We start from the raw sequence: 23,089 nt of genomic DNA, 5'->3' as shown, positions 1-23,089 counted from the left end.
CAGACTACAGGTGTGGGAGGTCTCTCCCAGCCCTGGGGCCTCATAGAGTGTGTGGACCAACTGCATTTGGCACTGCTGTTTCAGAGAGCCCCGTACCTTGACTGAGAGGATAGAAAGAGGGATGCCTGAACTCAGACCTTCCAAACCCTTGCTTCTGATTCTGGGCCAGAGCATGGCAGCCCTGCCCATGTGGCAGTGATGAGCTGGGGGCCGGGGCAGCATCTTCCTCTGCTTTGCTTCTTGGCTTCTCACGCTGAGTTCCTCTTCATGCAAATCTCAACTCCATGAAGATGATTTTGCTTCTTGTCTTTCGGGCTTCATGCATTAAGTGACCACAGAAGCAGCTCCAGAACTTCTAAATTTAAAGAACTTAGATCTTGAGCACTCCTGATGGATGGAGAGGCTTGAGATTTACTGGAAGCTAAAGCCACCCCCACCCATGACCACCCCAGTGTGCCCATGCTGCACCCTGACACACTATGCCACTCCGCCCAAGCGCATCTCGGGTTGCCTGATGGGCCACAGTTCCCTTTGGCTTGAGACTGTAACATGAGTGATGGAGGCAGAAATTTTGGAGTGAAACAGTTGGGGGTTCAACTGACTCGATCATTTGTTAATTACATGACCTTCAGCAAGAGACTTAGCCACTTCTAGATTCCTCAGCTGTAAGATAGGGGGAGCTATTCTCCCCTCACAAAGCTTTGGGAGGATGATATCAGTCAGAGACCCAGCAGGAAACAGAGGCACACACAGAAGACAGGTGAATTAAATGAAGTGCAGAGGTGTGGTCAGGGATGTGGAGACAAAAAGTGATATTGAGGCTCCCGAGACTAATGAGTAGAGGCTCAGTCTGTCAGGAAGTCATGTCCCTCCGTAGGACTGCAGGGCTAGAGTTGAGGAAGTGGGTTTCAGGGAAGCCCAAGGATCCAGCCACCACTAGGACCCCTGGGCCAAAGTGGGTGGGGGGCATGGAAGGGTGGGGGGCATGGAAGGGTGGGGGTGGGGGAAGGGGATGAAATACCCAGAGCCCTTTCTCCTCACCTTCCTATCTCTGTTGGGCAATCCCAATCAGAAACCAGAGGACAAGGGGACTAATTTACAAGGGGCAGCCTCCCAGCCTCCCAGATACAGAGGCAAGTCCAGAGGGCTGGAGACCAGAGGCAGTGCAAACAGAGAACCCAGCTTACAAAGGTCAAATGTGATCACTTCTGTAAATGATCCTGCACATAGTAGGTGGCCAAGAAACACAGTGCCTCCAAGGCCGCTCAGCAGGCTCCGGTGTATCCTGCGTTCAGTGTCTCCCTGGGTGCCTGTTCATGTGGTTTCTTAGGAGCTTTTGCAACAGCATCTTACTGTTTACAAATGGAATATCTCATGCCAAAGCAAGTGTCCCAAAGGTCAAATTGAAAATGAAACCACAGAGTGGAGGCAATAGTGAGGAGAGGAATTAAGTTGCAAGAGGGACCCATGAACTAAGAATAAGGCTTATCAAAAGATGCCAAATGTACAGGGTATGGGAGTAAGAACAAACATGCTGAAAATTAAATATGAAATGGGTAATTATGTAGTAATGAGATTGAGGACATCACAAAGGACACTGCCGTTTAAACTATCACATCTCAACACAGTAATGAACGAGAAAAACCCTCCAGCTTTGTAATTATAATGATAGTTGCCATAACAACTTAGTATCTCTCTCCCTGTGCATCCATCTCCAGACTATATTTTTAGTAATGGCTGTGCCTGAGTATGTATTTTTCTTTATATAGCAGCTAATTTTTCAAATTAATGATCTTTCAAAAAAATTCCATTTTCATTCTCTCTGAAAGTGTAAGAGTCTCAGGGATAATTAGGGAAATGAGCAGGTGTGAAAAGTCCGTAATGAAAAATGCTATAAAAATATTGATGTCTTGACAATATTTGTTTCAACAGAATGTTCTCTGGACCTGCACACTCTATTGTTCCTTGCCAAGCAGCTTAACATAAATCTCCTTTGTGGGGCTCATAAATATTTGAAAAATTATTAGCCATGTAAGGTGTTTGAGGATTATCAGACAAGTATGGATTTATGTTGTATAACAGAAACTGGCTTAGCAGAATCCTGTCTAAGGGATGAATGAATGGACAAACATGGGCTTATTTTGCTTAGCAGATATGCACTTAGCAGATTCTCAATTGAGGCAAACAATGGTTGACTTTAAAGAACACCATTTGAAGAACTCAGAAACTGGGGGGGATTCTGAACTGCCATTTTGGTTTCCCAGTTTGCCCCCATTACTACCCCCGACTGGTGTGTCTGGTTTATAGCACGGCTGACATCCAGGGAGAATCAGTGCTTTCTGGAGCTCCACTTACACTACGCGGAGAGACTCACAGCCCCTCCTGAGGGTTCCAGTCCTGAGTTAAATAGACAAATTATTAGATTGAGAACAAAAAAGTCCTAGAGAGAAACATTCTTTGGCTGATGCCATGAAAGACTCTAGGCAAGATTAGTTATGCAGAAGGGGTTATTGAAATTTTCTGTGTTTCTTATATTCTGTTGGTTTCTGTGGAAGATGCAAAGTTAGCATATTATAATAATCACAGAGCTTATCAGTGCTGTGCAGGAGGCCATTAAGAGTCTGTTTTGGCCGGGCATGGTGGCTCACGCCTGTAATCCCAGCACTTTGGGAGGCCAAGGCGGGTGGATCACCTGAGGTCAGAAGTTCGAGACCAGCCTGGCCAACATGGTGAAACCCCGTCTGTATGAAAAATATAAAAATTAGCTGGGTGTGGTGGCAGGCACCTGTAATCCCAGCTACTTGGGAGGCTGTGGCAGGAGAACTGCTTGAAGCCAGGAGACAGAGGTTGCAGTGAGCCGACATGGTGCCACTGCACTCAAGCCTGGGTGACAAAGTGAGACTCTGTCAAAAAAAGAAAAAAAAAAGAATCTGTCTTATGGTTGTTGCCCAGTGGCAAGTGGAAAGAGCCAAGTTTGAGTGAGCTGGTGAGCCTTGAATCTTACCTAGAGGGGTTAGGTTTACTTGGGATTGGTTAGCCCTGCAGATTCTTCGGTCGAGGAGCAAGGTTGTTAATGGGTGTTTAGGGAGAATGAATGGCTTGTTGCCTTGAAGGAAGGGTGGACGGCAGATCAGAGAGGCCCAAACAGCGAGACCTGCTGAGCACGGATTCCCATCATCTGCCATGGGTCTCTGAACCATGGGCTGAGTGATGGGCAGTGGGAACAGAGGAAGAGGCAGATTAAAGAATGTGTGCCATAAGAGCAGCAGGACTTACTGCTATGTATTAGAAGGTGAAGGAGAGATGGGGCCAAGATGACCAGGGAGGTCTTCATCTGAGAAGCTGAAGAACGCAGGACCCTCCCAGGCAGATAGGTGAGAGTTGGGAGAAAGGATAAGGCTTGCAAACCAAGAGAATGAGGTCAGCTTTGCCGCCCTATCTTCCTAAACTTCATGAGCTCTGACTGTGCCTTGCACCTTTCCAGGACGGGCAGCACCAGAGAGAGGGAGCCAGAGGTAGACAAAGGATGCTCCAGGAACAGTGCCGTGGGCTTCTGTGTTGGGAGAACTGGCATCAGTGCAATCGATTCTTGTTCTATTTGTCCTACTTGCTTTAATTATGTGTCTCTCCAGGGAAAACAAACAAGCAAGCATTGATAGGGAGAGCAGTAATAAGTGGGACTCATTTCTTTATTCCAGGGACATGTTGAGAGGCATGTTTGGGTAGGGCCTTCTCTGGACACTTACCAGACACTGCAGAGCGGGTATATGTTATGTTACTCATCTAAGAGGTGCTGAAAAGCGGTAAAGTGTCTTCAGGACTCATGGGCTTGGGGCCATTGGGATGTATATGGCCTGACTTTAAATATTGGTTAAAGGCAGCAGAGCAGGGTTAGTCCTGGCCATCACTAGCTTGCTGTGTGTCCTCAGGTAAATCTGGGCCTCAGGATCCTGTGTAAAATGAGAGGGAGAAGATTCATCTTCAATTTGGATGCTATCAGAATTACCTGAGGAACTTCTTAGATATGCTAGTGCTTGAACCCACTCTTTAGGAGATTCTGAAGGTCTGGGGTGCCGCCTGGGTGTCGGTCTGCTGTTGAGCAAGCTCTGGGGGTTCTGATGGAGGTGGTGCAGGGCACTGTCCTGGCCTGGGCTGCCTCTGCAGTCCCTCTGGCCAGGATGCCAGGCCAGCCTCTTGTTAGTGCTTCATACAGCTCGCTGGAACGCTGGGTGTGTTGCTTGCTGCTGGAGCCGCTTTCTGTTTCACCACTAAAGACTGTGTTGTCGTCTGGAGTGCCTGGCTTCAGATAAAACAGTCCCCAGGAGTGAGCCCTGGGGATAGGCCATGGAGGAGGGCGGGCGGGGATCCAGGAAGGGTTGGGGAGCAAAGAGTGGTGCGTGGGGAAGGGGACCCTCCTGCCCTCTCACCCTGGGGACTTCTGCTGGCTCTGGATTCCAGAGCGTCCTGGGGGTTTGACAGGCAGGACCAAGGCCTCCTGGTCCCTGCAGACAGGCCCTGCCTCAACCAGCAGCCTCCTCCTCTCCCTCTGGTCATTCTGCTTTGGCCTTCAAACTGGAAGCCTGGAAGACTGGCCCTAAAAGATGGCCTGGTGGAGTGGCCTGCGCAGAAAGAGAATGACAGCCTTCCTGGTCCAAGCCCTGCCCACTGTGGGGTCTCAGGAGCCCCCACTCTAGGGAAGTCCTCACTCCAGGGCAATGGTGAGGCCTTGCCCTGGTGCCCTGACTCAGCTCAGTGGCATCGTAGGATCACACCACAGACCCAGAGGAACTGGGAAGGTGACAGGCCAATGCAGGCTTGAGGGTCAGTCTGTCCCTGTAGCGCACTCCATGGGTTCCCAAAGACATCTACACCTGAATACCTAGAACAAGAGATAGTTAGGGAACCTGGCAAAAAGTTAGGGAACATGGCAAAATGGACTTTGCCGATGTGGTTAAGGTCAGCACTCAAGATAGGATGACTATACTGAATTTTTTGGGTGGGCCCATCTATTCACACTCTCTCTTAAAAGCACAGAATTTTCTCTAGCTGGAAGGCGGAAAGATGTGGCAGGAAGGGAAGCGATTTGAAGCTGTGCCAGCGCTGGCTCTGAGATGCCGGGCCCACGTGCGAGGACCAGGGAGAGGCCTGGAGGAGCCTGCAGAAGACATGAGGAGGAACACAGGCAGCCAGCAGGAGGAAAGGCGCCTCAGCCCACAGCCAGCGAGTGAACTGCACGTCAGTCCTACTACCGCAAGGAGCTGAATTCAGCCAATACCTGAGTGAGCCCGGAAGTGGACTTTTCGCCAGAGGCTCCCCTAAGAAACCAGTCCTGCTGACCCCTTGATTTTGGCCTGGTGACACTCGCATCAGCCTTCTCACCTGCAGAGCTGTGAGATAGGTGTTGTTTGAAGCCACTAAGTTTGTCATCGTTTGTTACAGCAGCAAGGGAAATGATGCAGTCCCTGGTTCCCCACATCCCCGCCTGGAGAGCAGAAGCCGCAGGGCCGTGGGCCTGGGCTCCGCATAAAGAACCCATGCAGAGTTGTCCAAAGCAGGAGGCCCTTTCTCAAAGGACCCTCTGGGCAAGAGCCTGCTCTTGGATGAACCACAAACCCTCTTGTGACCCCTGGATGGCCACCTTGGGGTAACGTCACTGTCTTTCCCAAGACCCAACAGAATCACAGTCTCAGATGGGAGAGGGCTCCTCCAGGGTCCCTAGGCCCTGCTCCCAGGGAACTTTACTCCCAGAAACCCCGGGAACCTCAGGAATTCCTCATTCCCAGTTCCTGAAACAGAAGCATGGCTAGTGGGAAGTCCACGTCTGCGGAATGGTCAGCACACGGGGCACGGTTTGAGAGCTGGAGGCTGCTTGGGCTCTGATTTACTTTAGGACCCTGGGCCAATCTTTTCTTCTCTCAGGTCACGTTTCTCCACCTGTAAAACAGGAATGGAACAGCGGGCCTCAATGTTTTCTTCTAAGATTGAAACTCATTAGCGTCTCTGGGGAAGCAGGCCCCACGCTGGCTGGCCTGCGGGGGAGGGGAAGGGGGCTTTCTTGGGCTTGGCAGCTTGGAACACCTGCCTCCAAGGACCGGCCTCGGAGGGGTCGCCGGGAAAGGGAGGGAAGAAGGAAGGGCGGGGCCGGCCCCCCTGCGCCCGCCCCGCGCCTCTGCGCGCCCCTGTCCGCCCCGGCCCAGCCCAGCCCAGCCCAACCCCGCGGGCCGGTCACACGCGCAGCCAGCCGGCCGCCTCCCGTGCCCAGCGCGCCGCTCTGCTGTGCCCTGCGCCCCTGCCCCGCGCCAGCTTCTGCGCCCGCAGCCCGCCCGGCGCTCCCGGTGACCGTGACCCTGCCCTGGGCGCGGGGCGGAGCAGGCATGTCCCGCCCGGGGACCGCTACCCCAGCGCTGGCCCTGGTGCTCCTGGCAGTGACCCTGGCCGGGGTCGGAGCCCAGGGCGCAGCCCTCGAGGACCCTGATTATTACGGGCAGGAGATCTGGAGCCGGGAGCCCTACTACGCGCGCCCGGAGCCCGAGCTCGAGACCTTCTCTCCGCCGCTGCCTGCGGGGCCCGGGGAGGAGTGGGAGCGGCGCCCGCAGGAGCCCAGGCCGCCCAAGAGGGCCACCAAGCCCAAGAAAGCTCCCAAGAGGGAGAAGTCGGCTCCGGAGCCGCCTCCACCAGGTAAGGAACTTTCTGCGCTGGGCAGCCCGAGGGGGCGCTGGTGGTTGCGCGCCTCCAGGGGACAACTGGCTTCTCCCAGTGTGTGTGTCTGGGATGGGCCAGTCCCGGGAATCTCCCTGTTGCCGCCTCTGCCTCCCTAGGGACTGTATCTGCGCTTCCTGCGGGCCCGCCCAGCTTCCCAGAACTTGTCCTTGACCCTGACACGCATTTCAGCTCTGGCTTATGCCCTTAGGTAAAGAGGGAGCTGTGCAATTGGGAGGCTGCCTATGAGAGTCAAAGTTCTTGTTTCAAGCTTGAAATCCCCTGAGCTAAGGGTCTTTCTGCTGGATGCCTCTTACTTCTCTACCTACTTCTTCAATCCTCAAATGCGGCTGAATTTCCGCTTTGGGGATGTGGATGGCTGGCTGTTTTGGCAGATGGCCTTCTAGGGAAAGTTCTGCCAGTAGGCCTTTACCCAGTTGTGTCCCTTCTCAGCTCCCTCCCTCCCACTCTCAGCGGGTCCCTTGGGTCCTCTGCCCGGCTGGGGCAGGATGGCACAGCCTCCACTGGGGAGTCTGTGCCTGGAGTCTGCTGCAGCCTGGACTCCGGCTTGGGGGCTCCCTGGCTGCCTGCAGTGCTCCGTCTTTCATCCAAGTCTCATACCCTTCTCAAATCCATCTTCGGTTTCTGCCAACCTCATTTTCTTAGGAAAATGACTTCCACTAAATGACGTAGTTTATTAACCACCTTGTGAAGTGGGGCTTTCTCTAGTTCCAAATGTTCTTTGCTCAAATTGCAAGGGCTGCAGGCCTGGTATTTCAAGAGTGGGGCATGAGCAGGAATGTGGCCAAATTCTCTGGCCTCGCAATGGCCTTTCCTGAAAGGAGATACGTGCGGGTGCCACCGTTACAGGGCTCCGGGTATGGAAGGCATCGTCTTTGTTTGGTTAAACTGCTCACGAAAGTCAGCAGCCAGGGCAGTGGGAAAGTGGAGGAGGGATGAGGACACAGAACTCCTGAAAGGGTGGACCTATATGAGCACCCCCCTTTGCAGAGGCCCTGGCATGCTTCCATTTGTGGACAACTTTGAATGGGCGGGGATTTCTGAGTTGTGTGACAACCCTGAACACATCCAGAATTTCCAGTGTTTCAGGGAGAGTTATGGGAATTCAGGTGTTTAAGAGCTACAGTGGCTTAATAACAGGATTAGGAATGGGAAGAGACTTATATTTGTAGAATGTCGACTGTGACTCCATTAGAAACTTTATGTGCCAGTTTCATTTCACCCTTTCAGTGGCTCCGAAGGGTGGGTGAGGCTCAGACAGTTTAAGTAACTTGCTCAGTGTCACTTGCTGGCTTGGGATATTTGAAAGCCTTTCTCCTGTCCTTTTTAACTCAAGGCCTTTTTGGTTTGGTAGTTTGAATCAAATCCACATGCATTCTAGTTTTTTTTTAAAGTGCCTGCAATGTGCTTAGCTCCATCCTGGGCATGGTAGGGTGGTGTAGGCAGGAGACATGTATATTGGGTTCTGGCAGTCACTGGGAGTGGTGCTAAGGGGGAAAGTGGAAGGAGCCCCAGACTGGGAGTCTGAAGACTGGGCCTAACACCCATGTTTAGGGCTCATCAACTTGGGGATCTGGAATCATGGCTCAGTTTCCTGAGCTTTAACTTCATCATCGTTTGCAAATAGGAAGACTGCACCTGCCACCTCACTTTACTTTGTCAATTGCTGTAAAAACCTTTTTAATGAAAGCTTCCAGTGTGCCTGCCAGCTTATGTGCTAGTCTTCCTGTGAACCTTTCATTCATTCCACAGGCCGTTACCAAGAACCTGCTAAGCACTGGTGCTGGGTGAGATCCTAGGAATGGGGAGAGCAAGACATTCCTCTTCCCTGCCCCCCACCCCCCGCCCCCCACCACATGGAACTAGCTGGGAACTCTGAGAAAGTAATCACAGTTGTGTTAAGGGTTGCACAAAAGTGTGGGGTGTTAAGGTAACAAACAAGCTGGGGAAGCTCACTGAATCTGTGGGGGCTTGCGTAATGCTTCCCCGAAGAGGTGATGTTTAAGACTTGACAAGTAAGTCAGCTTTATTGTCCTGGGGACTCGTACAAGTGACCGGACATCATTCCTAAGATAGGTTTCTTTCCCTACAAAACACATCTCAGAAAGTCACAGCCTGGCCTGAGCAGTGTCCACAGACTAATGTGTCTGCAGACTCAGGGGTTACATGGGGAAGTGACTCTCTTTAGTCCTTGGAGAAACAGCTCTTGCCACTCTTGGAATGGGGTCTCTGGAGGAGAAATCAGAGTGTAACCTGAATTTGCAAGAAAAAGCTCATTTGGTTTTGGAAGGCCATCTTGCAGGTAGAGACAGGCCATGGGGGAGCCTGTTGATTCGGTGCCTAGCCTCTGCTCCTGCAGGACACATTGCCCAGTTCACCGCAGCCCTGGCATCCACTGAGATCTCCAAGCCCCATACTGAAAACACGTCTTCGGAAGATCTAGAGACTCACATCAGAGGCCTGTTGGGACAGCTGCCTGCAGACCTGCTACCATGTCAGCTGTGTTTCTAATGAATTCTGTGGGGCTTTTTTAGAGCTCTCCCCAACCATGACAAGACAAGTGTGACATTTATCTCATATTTTTAACTCCTGTCCTTTTTTATTTTGGTGTTTGCTCAGCAGAATCCTCTGCCCTGGACCAAAGTGGGAAGACTGGTTTAAGCGTGAACTTAGTTAGGGGAATCAGTGACAGTTTTGTGCAGTTAAACTACACTAGGAGAAAATTATTTTTTTCTACTTTAAGTAGCGGCTTGATCTATATGCTGCTCATGGTGTAATAGAAGCACTTATCTCTGCATTGGATTGTTTTGGAATATCTTAGGAAGGCACTTACATAGGAAGGAACATTGGACTGTGGCCTGGAGTGTTTAATGCAAACTTCTGTACTTTGCTTCACTGGGTGGATGATGCAATGCTATGTATGAGGCACTGAGGTGGGAGTGAGGGGTTCAATTTAGAGATGCATAACAGTATAAAAGCATATATAACTAATTAAAAGTCTATATGTACTTTATCTTTGCAGATGATAAAATATTTCCCAGATAGCTCTTGTTTTGCATAAAGGTGAGTTCAAGGAAAGATGTATTCAGCAGTGATTCCCCACACAGGCAGATTTTCTATGTGGTAGGCCCTAGGAGGGAGCCCTGTTTTAACCGTGTAGGGGGGTTTATGCAAAGAGCCAAGGGCATTGGGGATTTGATCTTGATGTGGGTTCTGGCTTTGACCATTGGCTGTTCTTTCACACCACCACAGAAATGCCCAATGGGTGTGACATGCTGACGTTCATGGAGATGCTTGGAGAACTGAACCCTTTGGCTAACTGAGAGTATTGCATTTTCCATGAGTGGCTAACAGGTTTCCAGAGAAGTAGAGCCCCAATATATTAAACAGAATGGAATCTTTAAAAACATTTATTTAAGCTTTTATTTTGAAATAATTATAAACTCACAGGAAATTGCAAAAATAGTACACTGAGGCCCCATGTACGCTTTGTCAGCTCCCCCCAGTGATAACCTCTTAGATGATTCTAGTACAAGATACTTCAATCTTGGCAGGATTGATGTTTTGGGCCAATTGTGTGTTTGTTTATGTATGTGTGTGTGTGTGTTGTGTGTGCGTGCCAACAGAGGAGGAAGGGGGTTGCCTTCCTGTGTATTGCAGGATGTTTAGCAGTGTCCCTGGACTCCAAATTGGATGCCAGTAGCACCCTCCCCCCTGTTGTCACAACCAAAAATGTCTCCAGACATTGCCAAATATCCCCAGGGGGATGGGAGTCACTGTCGTATACAGTATCAAAATGAGGAGGTTGACAGTGATACTGTTAACTAGATTACATGCCTTACTCAGATTTGACCAGTTCTTACATGCATTTGTAGGCATGTTCTCTGCAGTTTTTATCACATGTACAGGTTCATGGAACCACCACCACTGTCAGGATATGGAACCGTAGAATCTTTTTCTTAGGTTGCAGTAGGATTTTGGTACTGTACAGTTTCTGAGGTCCTCATTGTGAACACTCATCCATCCGAGAATTTTAGAACTCTAAGGAACCTAAGTGGACACTGAGCACAGATTCTTGCTTATTGCAAGATTCTAACAGTGAGCTGCCCGGCCTCTGCTCACAGGCTTCCATGGATGGACTCTCACCATTCAGTGGATGAAGAGTACTTATTGCTAGAATGTTCTTCCTCATATGAACTTGACAACGTTCTGCTCTCTAATTCCATTTATTTAGCTGTTTCGAATTGAATTTGACAGTTTCTAGATCCCTGCAGTTGGAATGATTTAAGGCCACGGGAGTGAATCTCAGATCCTCAGTTTTCATTCTCCCAGGGTTATGAATAAGGTAAGGGGCCACATTTTGCACGTGCAAGTGGATTTGGGGGTGTCTTACTTTCCATGCCATCTTCAAATTGATGACCCTGGTTTGCAGCATATTCCTTTTGAAGAATAAAATAGAACAGAAAAATAAACCATAGTTATAGAACTTATCCTTTTCCTCCCACTTGGCAGTAACAATCAAATCAAATAATAAGCTGAACTATTGATTTGAATGAGGGATTTGAAGATTTTATTTATTTCTCTCTTCATTGCACATTGGGTTAGAAGTAGGCTTGGATATGTAGTCTTTAAATTTGAGTTTCTGCTTGGTCCTTTGTTCATAACTTTCTTCATGTGCTGGTGAGAATGCACCGCTGTTTGAATGTGGACAAACCCACATCATCGCCATAGTCTTGAGCCTGTGGAATTTGCAGAGGGGGCAGCGAGCCACGTTTGTTTGTGTGTCTGTGCTCAGAATCATTGAGTTTGCATTTTGTACTGTGCTGGGCCCCAGTTGCAGGGGGAAATAACCAAAGAGTTGTTCTTTGAGCATATTTGGTTGTAAACAAAGCCTTTTCTGTTGTGTGTGCCGTAAGCCAGTTGGTGAAAAGGGCTTCACATTTAAGCTTTCCTTCTCTTTTCAGTGTGTTTTGCTGCATTTGGCTTTTGGATGGAAATGTCTTCTCCTGGGCAAAATGGGAGTGTAAGGATTAGGAAGCTGTGTTTGTAAATATTTCAATAAGTACTTTAAAAAGCAATCACAATGCTATTAGCATACCTAAACAATTAACAAGCAATCCTTCATGTCAAATTATATGCTTACTTTAAGAGTTAAATCCAAAGTGTTTTGTCCAGGTAAACTCCCTACAAAATTCCGAGGGAGAGGATGTCATTTCCTGTACATTAGCAAGCAGCTTTCTAAGACACCACCTCCATTTCCAAAATGCTTTCCAAAGTCAACTATTAATGCTGGCAAATTTCCTCTTGCCTGTGCCCAAGGTTCCAGAAACCAGGGCTCGCGCATGGATAATAAAGGAGGACACTCCCACGTTTGCGAAAGCTGGACTGCATGCTGTGGTTCTTAAAAATAGCCACTGTGTTTTCTGTATGCCTCAAGTGTCCATGGCTGCCAGAGCTCATGGCACCTTTAGTGTGGGGACAATGGCAGCCTGGCCCTGGAGCCTTGACTTTTGAGGTGGGGGTTTTCTCTGGATGTCCCTGAGGGTCCAGGGAGCCTGAGCTCTCAGGCTTGGCATCTCCAGCAATGGCTGTGCCCTCTGTGGCCCTCTCAGGCCCCAGCCACTGCAGCTACCACTCTGGGGTCACAAAACCCAGGAAATTAGGGTTTCTTTGGATGGCCACTGGAAGGGCTGGCATCCACATCTGGCTGGCAGCCAGCTGGCTACTCGTTGGGCATCATAGGATGGTTAGCATGGCACAAAACAGCTTCACATGTTAATTTAAGCCCCTGATGTCACAGATTTGTATGGAATGCCTGGTTCATGCTAGGCACAGGTAGGTGCTCCATGGTGAGTTTTTTCAGGATGAAGAGAGAGCTGAGGTCAAAGTCTGGTTCTGCCACTCATGGGCATTTGTGACTTCTCCAAGCATCAGTTCCTCACGATGGCATGGGAACAATTAATAACCCGAGCTTTTGGAGGAGGTGTACGATTGGATGGGTCAATGCCCAGCCTTCCAGCCTCCCAGCCTCCCAGCCTTCTAGCCTCCCAGCCTCCGGAGTGGGGCAGCTCAGAGGCATCTCCCCTCCCAACCCCACCCTGAGTCCCCAGCCAGGTTGAGTCCCCGTTGAGTCCTGCCAGACAACACAGCCTGAGTTATTGGTGTTTCCCCTTCAACTTTTCACCTGTGCTACTTGAAATCTCCTCCCACATACAGCACTGTGCCCAAAGCCTTCTTGTCTCAGGCTCTGTTTCCAGGTGGAATCTAAGATGAGACTGGCAGGTACCAACAGCTCCCTGCACAGTGTCTGCACACACCCACCTGCTGCTGTTACCGGGGTGTCTCTTTAAAGGCAAAGGACTCTATTTGGTTGCAAGTCAGAAAGGTGGCTGCTGGCTGCACAGAGGGCAAGAGTGGGGGCCACAGGGCACTGCTGCCCCAGCCATGCCCACTCTTCCTTATGCCCAGATCTGAGGCCAGGTCTTCTGCATGAAAGGCTGGCCCAGAGGAGGGTGGGACTGACCAGGCAGGTATCCCAGAGAAGACACAATGGAGAGAGAGAGAAAGAGAGACAGAGAGAGAAAGAGAGAGAGAGATGGGCCATGGGATTTTGATGGATTGTTTGATTGATTGATTTTGGTCTAGTTTTGGTAAGAAGTTCTTAGACAATTTCATGAGTACCTCCATGTCCAGCCCACAGCCTCCCCCCGGGCTCCCGTCAAGGTCATTGAGATGGATAGAAGCCAGCGCATCAGTCCACTGCTCAACTCGCCCTTCAGGACCCACTGAATCCCTGGATTCTTATTTCCTCTGGGAGCTTCCAGTCCTCAGAATTGGATAAGGGTGCAGGTGGTTCCTCCCTGTGTCATGGCCCTTTCCCTGCCAACATCGCACAGAGCAGGCGTTTCTCACTGCTTTTGTTTAGATTTTCGCGTTCACCTGTGAAGTTCTCCCGGCTCTCCCTGTGTGAGGGTTCCCAGCAGATCCTCCCAGCAGATCTGGTGTGTTTGTGGTGATTTAGCCTTAATGCTGCAATTCTGGGGAGCCCCAGAGAACCTCTTTGGTCATTTTTTTCTCCTAATGTGGGTTCCTTAAGCAGAAGCAGGCAAGGACCTCAGAGCCCTGGGCTGGGTCCTTTACTACAGGAATGCAGAGCCTGTTGGACTGGAATTTCCTGGGGAAGATGCAAAATTGCAGCAAAGCATTTTTTTTTTCTGGCTTCTGGGGGTTGCTACTGTAAGCCCTTTGTATAGTGAGGAGAAAAATAGTTCTCTATTAACCAAGAATTATATTTATCTCTGTAGACCAGAATAGAACATGTGGCCCACATTGGCAATTCAGTTTGCTACTTTTAAGGGATTCGGTTTTGTCACGCGGCCCAGATGGAGATGCTGGCTTGATCTTGGCCCCTTCTCTGCACACTGTTTCCATTTTGCTTTCTTCTTTCATCTGCATGGACCATATGCTGCCTTTCTTGTTAGGAGAGAGGAAGGGGCTATGAAGGGGGGGCCTGTGTGCTGTCCATGAAGGGCTCGGATTTGGAATCATTCTCCAGCTCTGTCCCCTCCTTGTTCTGTCCGTGACCTTGGGCAGCTCTCTTCTCCCCTCTGAGCATCTGTGTCCCCATCTATAAAATGGTGTGCAGAGACCCTGTTAGAATCTATGTGAAAATGCCGTGTCAATTTTGAACCATGCTATGCACATTAGCTGTTATTCCTCCAGCAACTGGAATAGCTCTTTGTGATGGGTGAGAAGATAGAGGTCTTGCTCAGTGAGGCTGCAGGCCAGGGCCACCCTAAGCCCATCAGGCAGCATTTTTGTTTCCTGCTGGTAACTTCCACCGTGGCAGGTATTGTTGCCTTCTCCTTTCACTGATGAGGGAACTGAAGTGTAGAGAGGTGATGAGGTCATCCCAGGACATACCTGAGGGTACAGGGGCAGACATGGCAGCACCCCAGACTGGAACCAGGCCCTTAGGCCTGCACTTCCAACCACCAGCTGCCTCCTCCCCAGCGAAGGTGCTGGGCCCCTGCCTGCTGTCTCAGCCCCATCTGCCACTCCCTTTGGGGAGTCTGTTCCCCACATGTTGATCCTACCCTCCATCCCCCTGCCAGGGGAGTCACACTGTCAGTGTAGTAGGACCTTCGCCTGACATCCAGACTTTCACTGGAGTCCCAGAGCTGAGTCCTAGAGTTTCCTCACAGGCCTAAATCTGCCTGGGCCTGGGGTGCCCGGGCCATGGTGTTGTGATGTGGGGGCTGGCAGGGCCGTGGTGTGGAGTCTGCCCAAGCCATGGTATTGCGGGCAGTCCAGGCTGTCGTGTGGGGGCTGCCCAGGCCATGGTATTATGGTTGCGGGGTTGGTGGGGGGTGCCTAAACCATGGTATTAGAAGCTGCGCAGGCCATGGTGTTGGGAGGTGCCCGGGCCATGGTGTTGTAGTGTGGGGGCTGGCTGGGCTATGGTGTGGGGGCTGCCCAGGCTGTGGAGTTGGGGGCTTTTCAGGCCATGGTGTTATGGTGGGGGGGTTGCCTAGGCCATGTCATTGGAAGCTGTCCAGGCCATAGTATTGGGAGCTGCCCAGGCCATAGTGCTGGGGGACTGCCTGGCTCCCTCTCTCACTGCCTGTTCCATGGAGGCCCCAGGGAGGCGGCCCTGGCTGAAGGAAGGCTGTCGTGAACACCATTTTCTGGGGAAGGCTGGAATGGGGCATTGTTTTCCAGAACTTTGGCTTTTTTTCTCACATATTTTGTGAAATTTTTTTCTTTCCTTTTCTTAAAACATCTTATGTTTCTGAAAAATCTAACTCAGCCTTATCAAAAGTTATGCTCCTGATTTTGTGGAGCCACTAAGGCCTTTACAGAGCCCTGGTCAGGCTCTTAGGGAGGTGGCCTTCTTCCACGGTTTTCCCACCAGCCGGGATGTTCCCGCCCACAGAAGCAGGACACAGGCCAAAGCAGTGTCGGGCAGAGATGTGGGTTCAGGTCTCTGACTTGCCTTCCTCCTCTGGCCTTTACAGAAGTTTCAGTTAATTGGCTTCTAGACACTAAAGGGGGCACTTAATTTTTTTATTTTCTTTTCAGCTTACATGGAAATGAAAGATACTTCCAGCAGGTACCACCCAAGAATATAACAAAAAGGGGGTTTCCTTTGGCTTGGCCCAATGTACCCCTTGAATTTCTTGAAGATTTAAGGTTTTCTTAATAAGTGTCCTTTTAGCATGTGGCTGTAACATAGTCGGAAATGATTTCATTATTGGCAGAATCCACCAGCTAATTTTGGTATTTCAACTGGCTTTTAAAGTTCAAGCTAAGTTTCTTTCTCCACAGACCTGCCCTGCCTCTTGTTTCTGTTTGTCACTCACCGACTGGTTCATTTGTTCATTCATGCATTCATTCATTCATCACAGCCTCCTAAGTCCCAGACTCTGGAGACAGAGCAGTGAGCAAAGCCAGACATCATCCCTGTCTCATCAACAGACACGTCCCATTGCCACTGGGATGCTGCCACCCAAGATGGGTGCAGACCTGCGGTGTGGCTGCCAGTGCCCCACCCAGGTCTTCTTTCCCCACAGGGACACCCAGCCCCCAGATACCAGGAGTCTCCTCTTCAGGCAGCTCACACCTGCTTCCACCTCTGCAGAAGAACCCTTGGAAGGCTACATCTCCCACTCTCAGGCTGTAGCCCGAAGTCAACTGCAGTAGAAATGACAGCTCCTTGTCCCAAGTCAGGACAACCCTGTGTGCAGTTGCTGCTCCAGAGCTCCTGTGGGATGGGCTGAGCCTGACTCTGGCTGAGACCACAGCCTTGCTTAGCTCCTTTCCTCACCCCATCCTGCTTCCCTTCCTTCCCCTCTCCCTCAATACACCTTGTGCATCCAAAGCCCTGCATCAGGCTCTACCTAGAGGCAACCTGACCCAAAACAGGTGCTATCAACTTCCATCAAAGTGGATTTGATTTGGTGGGGAGGTCAGGAAAGTTTAAGGAGGCGATGCCAGAGCTGAGATTTTCAGGATCAGTAGGAGCTAATTAGCTTGAGCGTAAAGGGAAGGGAAGGGAAGGGAAGGGTGCTCCAGGAGAAGGAACAACATAGTACACAGTTCTGGTGAGGAAGAAGCATGAACTGAAGGCTAAACGGAGGCCAGTGTTGCTGGAGCAGGGAGAGGGAGTGCAGTGTGAAAAGGAGCCAAGGGGCCAGCAGGAGCATGGCAGGCAGGTGTCTCAGGCTATGGCAAGGAGGCTCCCCAGATGGGGGCAGCATCCTTACCCACAGGTACCAAGCCAGGGCCTGGGAGAGAGTTAGGTTGGAGAAGCCCAGCAGGGTGGAAAATGCTAGCTCTGGGGTCACAAGTCTGAGGCTCCACTTCCAGTTCCAGAAACTACAAATGATGTCTCTGGGCCTCAGTGAGGGTCAAATGTACTACCCAAAAGTATCCTTCAGTCTTTTTTTTTTTTTTTGAGACGGAATCTCGCTCTGTCACCCAGACTGGAGTGCAGTGGTGCAATCTCGTCTCACTGCAAGCTCTGCCTCCCAGGTTCACGCCATTCTTCTGCCTCAGCCTCCCAAGTAGCTGGGACTACAGGTGCCCACCACCACGCCTGGCTAATTTTTTGTATTTTTAGTAGAGACAGGGTTTCACCGTGTTAGCCAGGATGGTCTTGATCTCCTGACCTTGTGATCCACCCGCCTTAGCCTCCCAAAGTGCTGGGATTACAGGTGTGATCTTCAGTCTTATAATAGTAACAACGTGCAGGTGTACATTGTTTTTATTAGGAGTGTTTCTTCTCCTGGGTGTTGCTAATAACACATTTCCTTTCCTTTAACTAGAGACTCCTTAAAGTCCAAGACACCATCTTTAGGGACAGGAGAGCAGAAGGGGAGATGGCTGCTGTGCAGGAGAGGACGGTTGAACTCTTAGCATCTTGAACCAGCTCTGACGTATGTGAAAGTAAATGCATCTCTCTCTCCCCCTTTAGGTAAACACAGCAACAAAAAAGTTATGAGAACCAAGAGCTCTGAGAAGGCTGCCAACGATGATCACAGTGTCCGTGTGGCCCATGAAGATGTCAGAGAGAGTAAGTGAGGCTTTCAGAGAGCCCCTACACCAGTCCTAGGCCCTGTTCAGGGAGGATGGGTGGGTACAGGCCCCTGGTGCAGCAGCCTGACTACAGATTCCCGAGTGTGGGGCTGCCTGGGGCCTGCTGTCTATTCCGATCCATGGTGCGGGGGCGAGAACATTCACGGCAGCTTCTGCACCACACTCACACTTGTGCACTGCCTCACTACTCACAGCCAGATTTTCTGATTCAACTGCAGTCAGTTTTGAATTTCCTGGAGCTCTTGGTTGCTTTCCCCACCTCTCTCTCCTCAAAGACAACATCATTTCCTCTCTTGTGGGACCTCTTAGCTGCCCATGGCCTTCAGTGTGCATTTCTTATCTCCCAACCTGACCCAGGAGCCTCTGGGGTCAGAGATCAAATCTACTTGCAAAATATGCAGTGCTAGGCCGGCATCTCACAGTCATGAACATAGTGCACCTTTAATTACTCACCTTGGAATGTTCAAAGGTATTATTTTGAGACTCATGAACAATCTCTGGCCCATGAGCTACAGCTATTACTATTAACTACTACCATTATTATTATTGTATCATTGTTATTCTAAACTGCGGTAACCAGGATCACATTTCTGCTAAAATTAGTATTAGTAATAACAGCCATTTATTAAGCACTTATGTAGTAGCCAGGCACTTGGCTGAGTATTTGGCATCCCCTAGTGCCCCTCTGACTATGGGTATTATTATTATCATTATTATCCATACTTTACAGATGAGGAAAATGAGACATGGGAATGTGCATAGTTTACCAAGGGTTATGCAGCTTCTACGTGGTAAAACAGGGATTTGAACCCAAGATTTTCTGATTCTAGACTTTTTGGTTAGCTTAAAATAAATGATGCATTTCACAACTTTGCATTTACAGAGGCAGGACTTTAGCTGCCATGTGAGTCCATAAACAGTGTTCCAGAGTTGATTGTCACAGGTGGAAGTGCTGCTTCCTTAAGCACAATGTAATGATTTGGGGCAGTGTTTCTAACCAAGAACTCGCCATCAAAGAAATCGTAGAGATGACTAATAGTGCATCCTCAAGTGAAAACAGATGTCAACAACAGTGACCTTCTGTGGTCACTTACCAAATGTAAAGTATATTCCTTCTTAAAGTGGGCAGGCGTGCACTGCACCCATTGCCCATTGAGAGGACTCATTGGACCAGGAGAGCGCATTCTGCACAGTGCACGCTGTGGCTGTGTTTCTGCTGCTTGACCCTGACAGTGTGGTGCTTTGGGGTCGTCTCTAGATGGGGGGTAATAGGACTCCTCACCTTGAATGGACCTTGGACATTGGCATTTTGTGCCCAAGCAGGCTGATAAAACACCAGCTGTTTCTTCAGGATTACAAATGCCACAGGGCTGACGTGGCCTTGAGAGTTGGTCTTGCCTCCCTGGGTCTTACTGCCATCAGATTGGATCCTGGTACTTCTTCACTGCCTTGTGAAGAAATAAACGTATTTCTTCACTGCCTTGTTAATTTTTAAGTGCTTTTAAACATATTTTGCCCAGATTTTTTTGAGTAGCTTCAGCAGAAGGGTTGGTTTGAATTATCTTAGTTCTTTATTATCAGAATTGGAAGTTCTTAAACTTTTGAGGAGACCATTTTCGGAAAGATTTTTGAAGACTCAATTACACACACACACACACACACACACACACACACACACACGTCTGAATTTGCCTCCTTTTCTGCCATGGGTACACCCCTCCCTACTGGCCCACCCAGGATTGCTCCCATGGCTTTGGCTTCAAAGCTCTGTTAGGTTGGGATCACTGGTCTCACAGGCAGCCATCACGGCTCTGGTTCATTGAATGCCCTATACGTGATTTTAGCCTGTGAAACTTCTTTTACTAAAAAAAAAAAAAGAAAAGAAAAAAAAAGGGGGTCGAGGATAACCTTTGAGGGGAAAAGCAGCTGAGGAGATCCTGACAACCGACAGATGGTGGCCATGGAGGCAGGGCACATGTGGCAGGGTGACGTGGCCGTTAGGAACGCAGGCCTAGAGTCAGGCACCTGAACAAGCAAGGTGTGGCCTCAAATGCAGAACTGGGCATTCTCAGAACCCTGAGTCCATCCTCCTGTCAGGATCTACTCAGGTTGCACTGGGGGGCTTTGAAGGCAGCGTGGCAGAATGTTGGGCTGGTGTACGTGACAACTACATTATGTTCAAGGTGGCAGGCAGAGCAGATGTCAGCCACTTCATTTGCAAGGCGGTGGGCAGTACAGGCGATGTTAACTACATTGAGTTATGAGAGTGGATGGGGTTAAAAGGCTCATCTCAGATGTAGAAGTCATCCTTATGGAACTTTAGCTTTTGAGGAAGAGAACATGTACATGGCTGTCACTGTGATTAAGGAGTGGTGTCAGCTGTGGCAAGTATCAAACTACATTTTAGGTGTTGTTTTGTAATAGTTTAAGAAGTTGGTTGAGTCGTCATTCTAATTCTTCACCTCTTCTCATGTCCACACCCTTTGCTGTGTAACTCTTTAGTTCCCTTTGCCAAAGCTGGAAGTCCCTTGGCTTTGGGCTGGTCCATGAGCCTTGTTTAGGCCAATAGATGGTGAAGGGATCATGTGTCAGTTCTGAGCCCAAGCTTTGTTTGTTTTCATTTGTCTCTTGGGCCTCTTGCATCTCCACAAGAAGAGTGTGCATACCTAGACCACTGGTCCTAGGAGGCTGAGCAATAAGTGGAACAGATGTGGGCCCAACCAGCAACCCAGAGCTACCCAGCTGAGCTCAACTAATCTACAGACACCTGAAAATAAATGCGAATTGTGTGCCATTAAGAGTTAGGGGTTGCTTGTTATACAGCAGTAGCTGACCAATACAATGAAGATAAAGCATGACCTTGTTTTTTCAAAGGTTACATGACATTCTGTAATATAACCACCTAATAATAAACATTTATGTTGTTTCCAATTTTTTGCTACTGTAAACAGCTTTTCTTGCAATGAAATTACCTTATGCCATGTTATTTACCATGCATTAATTGCAGGATTATTCTCTACTTGGCAATTCCCACTATAATTTTACCCATTTTCTGGCCTCTGCTTCCCTTTGTTTGCAGCCAGATGAGGGCTTGTTTTTTACATGTGTCCTAAGCTTTAAGCCTCTGCTCACATGTTCTCTCTATAGGGAATTGGACAAGCATCAAAGTTGGTGATTGAGAGGACAGCTTTGGGATCAGACTTACACTTGAGACTTTGGATAAGTTACTAACTTCTGGCTGCCAGACTCTGGACAAGTTACTAACTTCTCTATGACTCAGTTTCCTTCTCTGTGAAGTGGGAATAATATTAACCTTATAGGCATATTGTGAAGATTAAATAATGTCTGCACAGTGTAGCACACAGCACACGGTAAGCTCTCAGCAAACATTAGCTATGACTTTAATTTACCATCTTGGGGTCTTTTGTGTGCCTTAGAACAGGGTCTGGCAAACTTCTTTAAAGGATCAGATTGTAAATATTTTATGCTTTAGTAGCTAAGAGCCAAAATCCAGGATATTATATAAGTGCTTATATAACCATTTAAAATGTAACCCTTAAAATATTTAAAGTTTATTCTTATTTCACAGATCATACAAAAACAGGCGGTGGGCTGTATTTGACCTTTACACGGGCTATAGTTTGTCAACCTCTGTCTTAGAAGTTCAGTGCTCTGCAAATCCCACTTCCAGGAAGCCTCCTCTGATCACCTCTCTTTAGTTTCCTGTGCTTCTTTCTTATGGTCCTGGTTCCCTCCTTTCTCATATCACAGTGATTCCTGTGCATGGTTCTTTGGTTCTGAAAGCCTGTGAATGCTTAAGAGCAGGGGCCTTGTCTGATTCATCTCTGGATAGACCCAATGTTGGTAGCAGCACTTGACAATGGTGAACCTGTTTGTTGAGTACCCACATTGTGGTAGAGCCAGCATCATGGTGAACAGAACAGGTGCTCTACATATGCTCAGATGGGTTCTCTATGACCCAGAACAGCAGCTGGCTCTTTCAAGGAAGTGGTCTTTGATTTCACTTCTTAGAGCAAGATCTGTAGGAAAGAAACATGATCAGCCGGGTGCAGTAGCTCAAGCCTGTAATCCTAGCACTTTGGGAGGCCGAGGCAGGTGGATCACCTGAGGTAAGGAGTTTGAGACGAGCCTGGCCAACACGGTGAAACCTTGTCTCTACTAAAAATACAAAAATTAGCCGAGCGTGGCAGCATGCACTTGTAATCCCAGATGCTTGGGAGGCTGAGAGAGGAGAATTGCTTGAACTCAGGAGGCGGAGGTTGAAGTGAGCCAAGATCACGCCATTGCACTCCAGCCTGGGTGACAGAGCGAGACTCTGTCCCACCAAAAAAAAAAAAAAAAAAAAAGAAAAAAAAAAAAAAAAAAAGAAAGAAAGAAACATGATCTCCTACCAGGATGGAAGTAGGATGGTTTCCCTGAAACATGTTGGTGAATGCGAGCTTGCTTGATGCATCTCCCTCATGCCTTGACTGGAAGAAGTTTGAGGCCTCAATCAGGCACCATACTTGGGGATTGGCCAACTTAATGTATATTTGTGTGTGTTTTAAGCTTGAGGGTTTTTCATTGCATCACAGACAGTTTGGTTTTTCATTCAAGCCCTTGTTATGAGCCTCTTCTCTTCATTGCATAACCAGACAGTTCCCTGGGGCTAAGTTGGGTCTTCCTTCTTGGCATCTGGCACAGCTATTCCCAGACCCCTGATTCTGGAAGATTTTACCGACACAGTAGACATGATAAACTGCCATGCCTGTATTTCAGACTCCTATGGGAGTGACAGGGGAGGTGAGGGGCCAGAATTGGGACAGAGTCACACCCCTCTTGACAGACGGTGGTTAGGAAGCCCAAGAAATGTGGGCACTGGGAAACCAAAGGTGCCCCTACTCCTTGCTATTTTCCACTTTCTGCACCATCTCAAACATGCCTAAAAAGTTATTCTTTAGTCTCTAAAAAGAAACATGTGCCTTTGAAGGATTTTATAGCATTCCTTTACAATGTGGAGAGTTTTATTTTGTTTTTCCAATAATGGGTTTGTGGCAGGGCCTTCACTGGGTTTGATTAGGGGTCCTGGGCTGGCTGTAGCCTACAGTAGACATGTCTGTAAACTGAGTGTGTTTATGAACACTACATGAGCAGTGTGGCCAGTCTGCAGCTATAGGCTTCAGAAACCTTGGTCTGAAACCATAGGCACAGTGGACTTGTCAGCCTAGAAATACTTCCCAGACAAGGGTTTAGGGGACAGAACTCTGATGTT

At 49.0% G+C, this 23,089-nt stretch overlaps 1 protein-coding gene across 2 annotated transcripts in view; it reads left to right on the top strand.

The window, feature by feature from the left end:
- Positions 1-6,201: 6,201 nt before the first annotated feature.
- Positions 6,202-23,089, top strand: part of CPXM2 (carboxypeptidase X, M14 family member 2) — a 147,600-nt gene continuing 130,712 nt past the window's right edge. Inside the window, exons 1-2 of one of the 2 annotated variants that reach the window (XM_003816302.4) lie at positions 6,202-6,678; positions 17,696-17,794. In XM_003816302.4, coding sequence (XP_003816350.1) covers positions 6,375-6,678; positions 17,696-17,794 — 403 coding nt within the window. In that variant the 5' untranslated portion in view covers positions 6,202-6,374. The remainder of the gene's footprint in view (positions 6,679-17,695; positions 17,795-23,089) is intronic. The other variant, XM_034931651.4, reaches the window with a different exon arrangement.

Source organism: Pan paniscus, chromosome 8 (genome assembly GCF_029289425.2).
Source record: "Pan paniscus chromosome 8, NHGRI_mPanPan1-v2.0_pri, whole genome shotgun sequence".
Classification (NCBI taxonomy): Eukaryota; Metazoa; Chordata; class Mammalia; order Primates; family Hominidae; genus Pan; species Pan paniscus.
The sequence above is the reverse complement of the archived record's forward strand: the minus strand, read 5'-3'. Positions and strand labels throughout refer to the sequence as shown.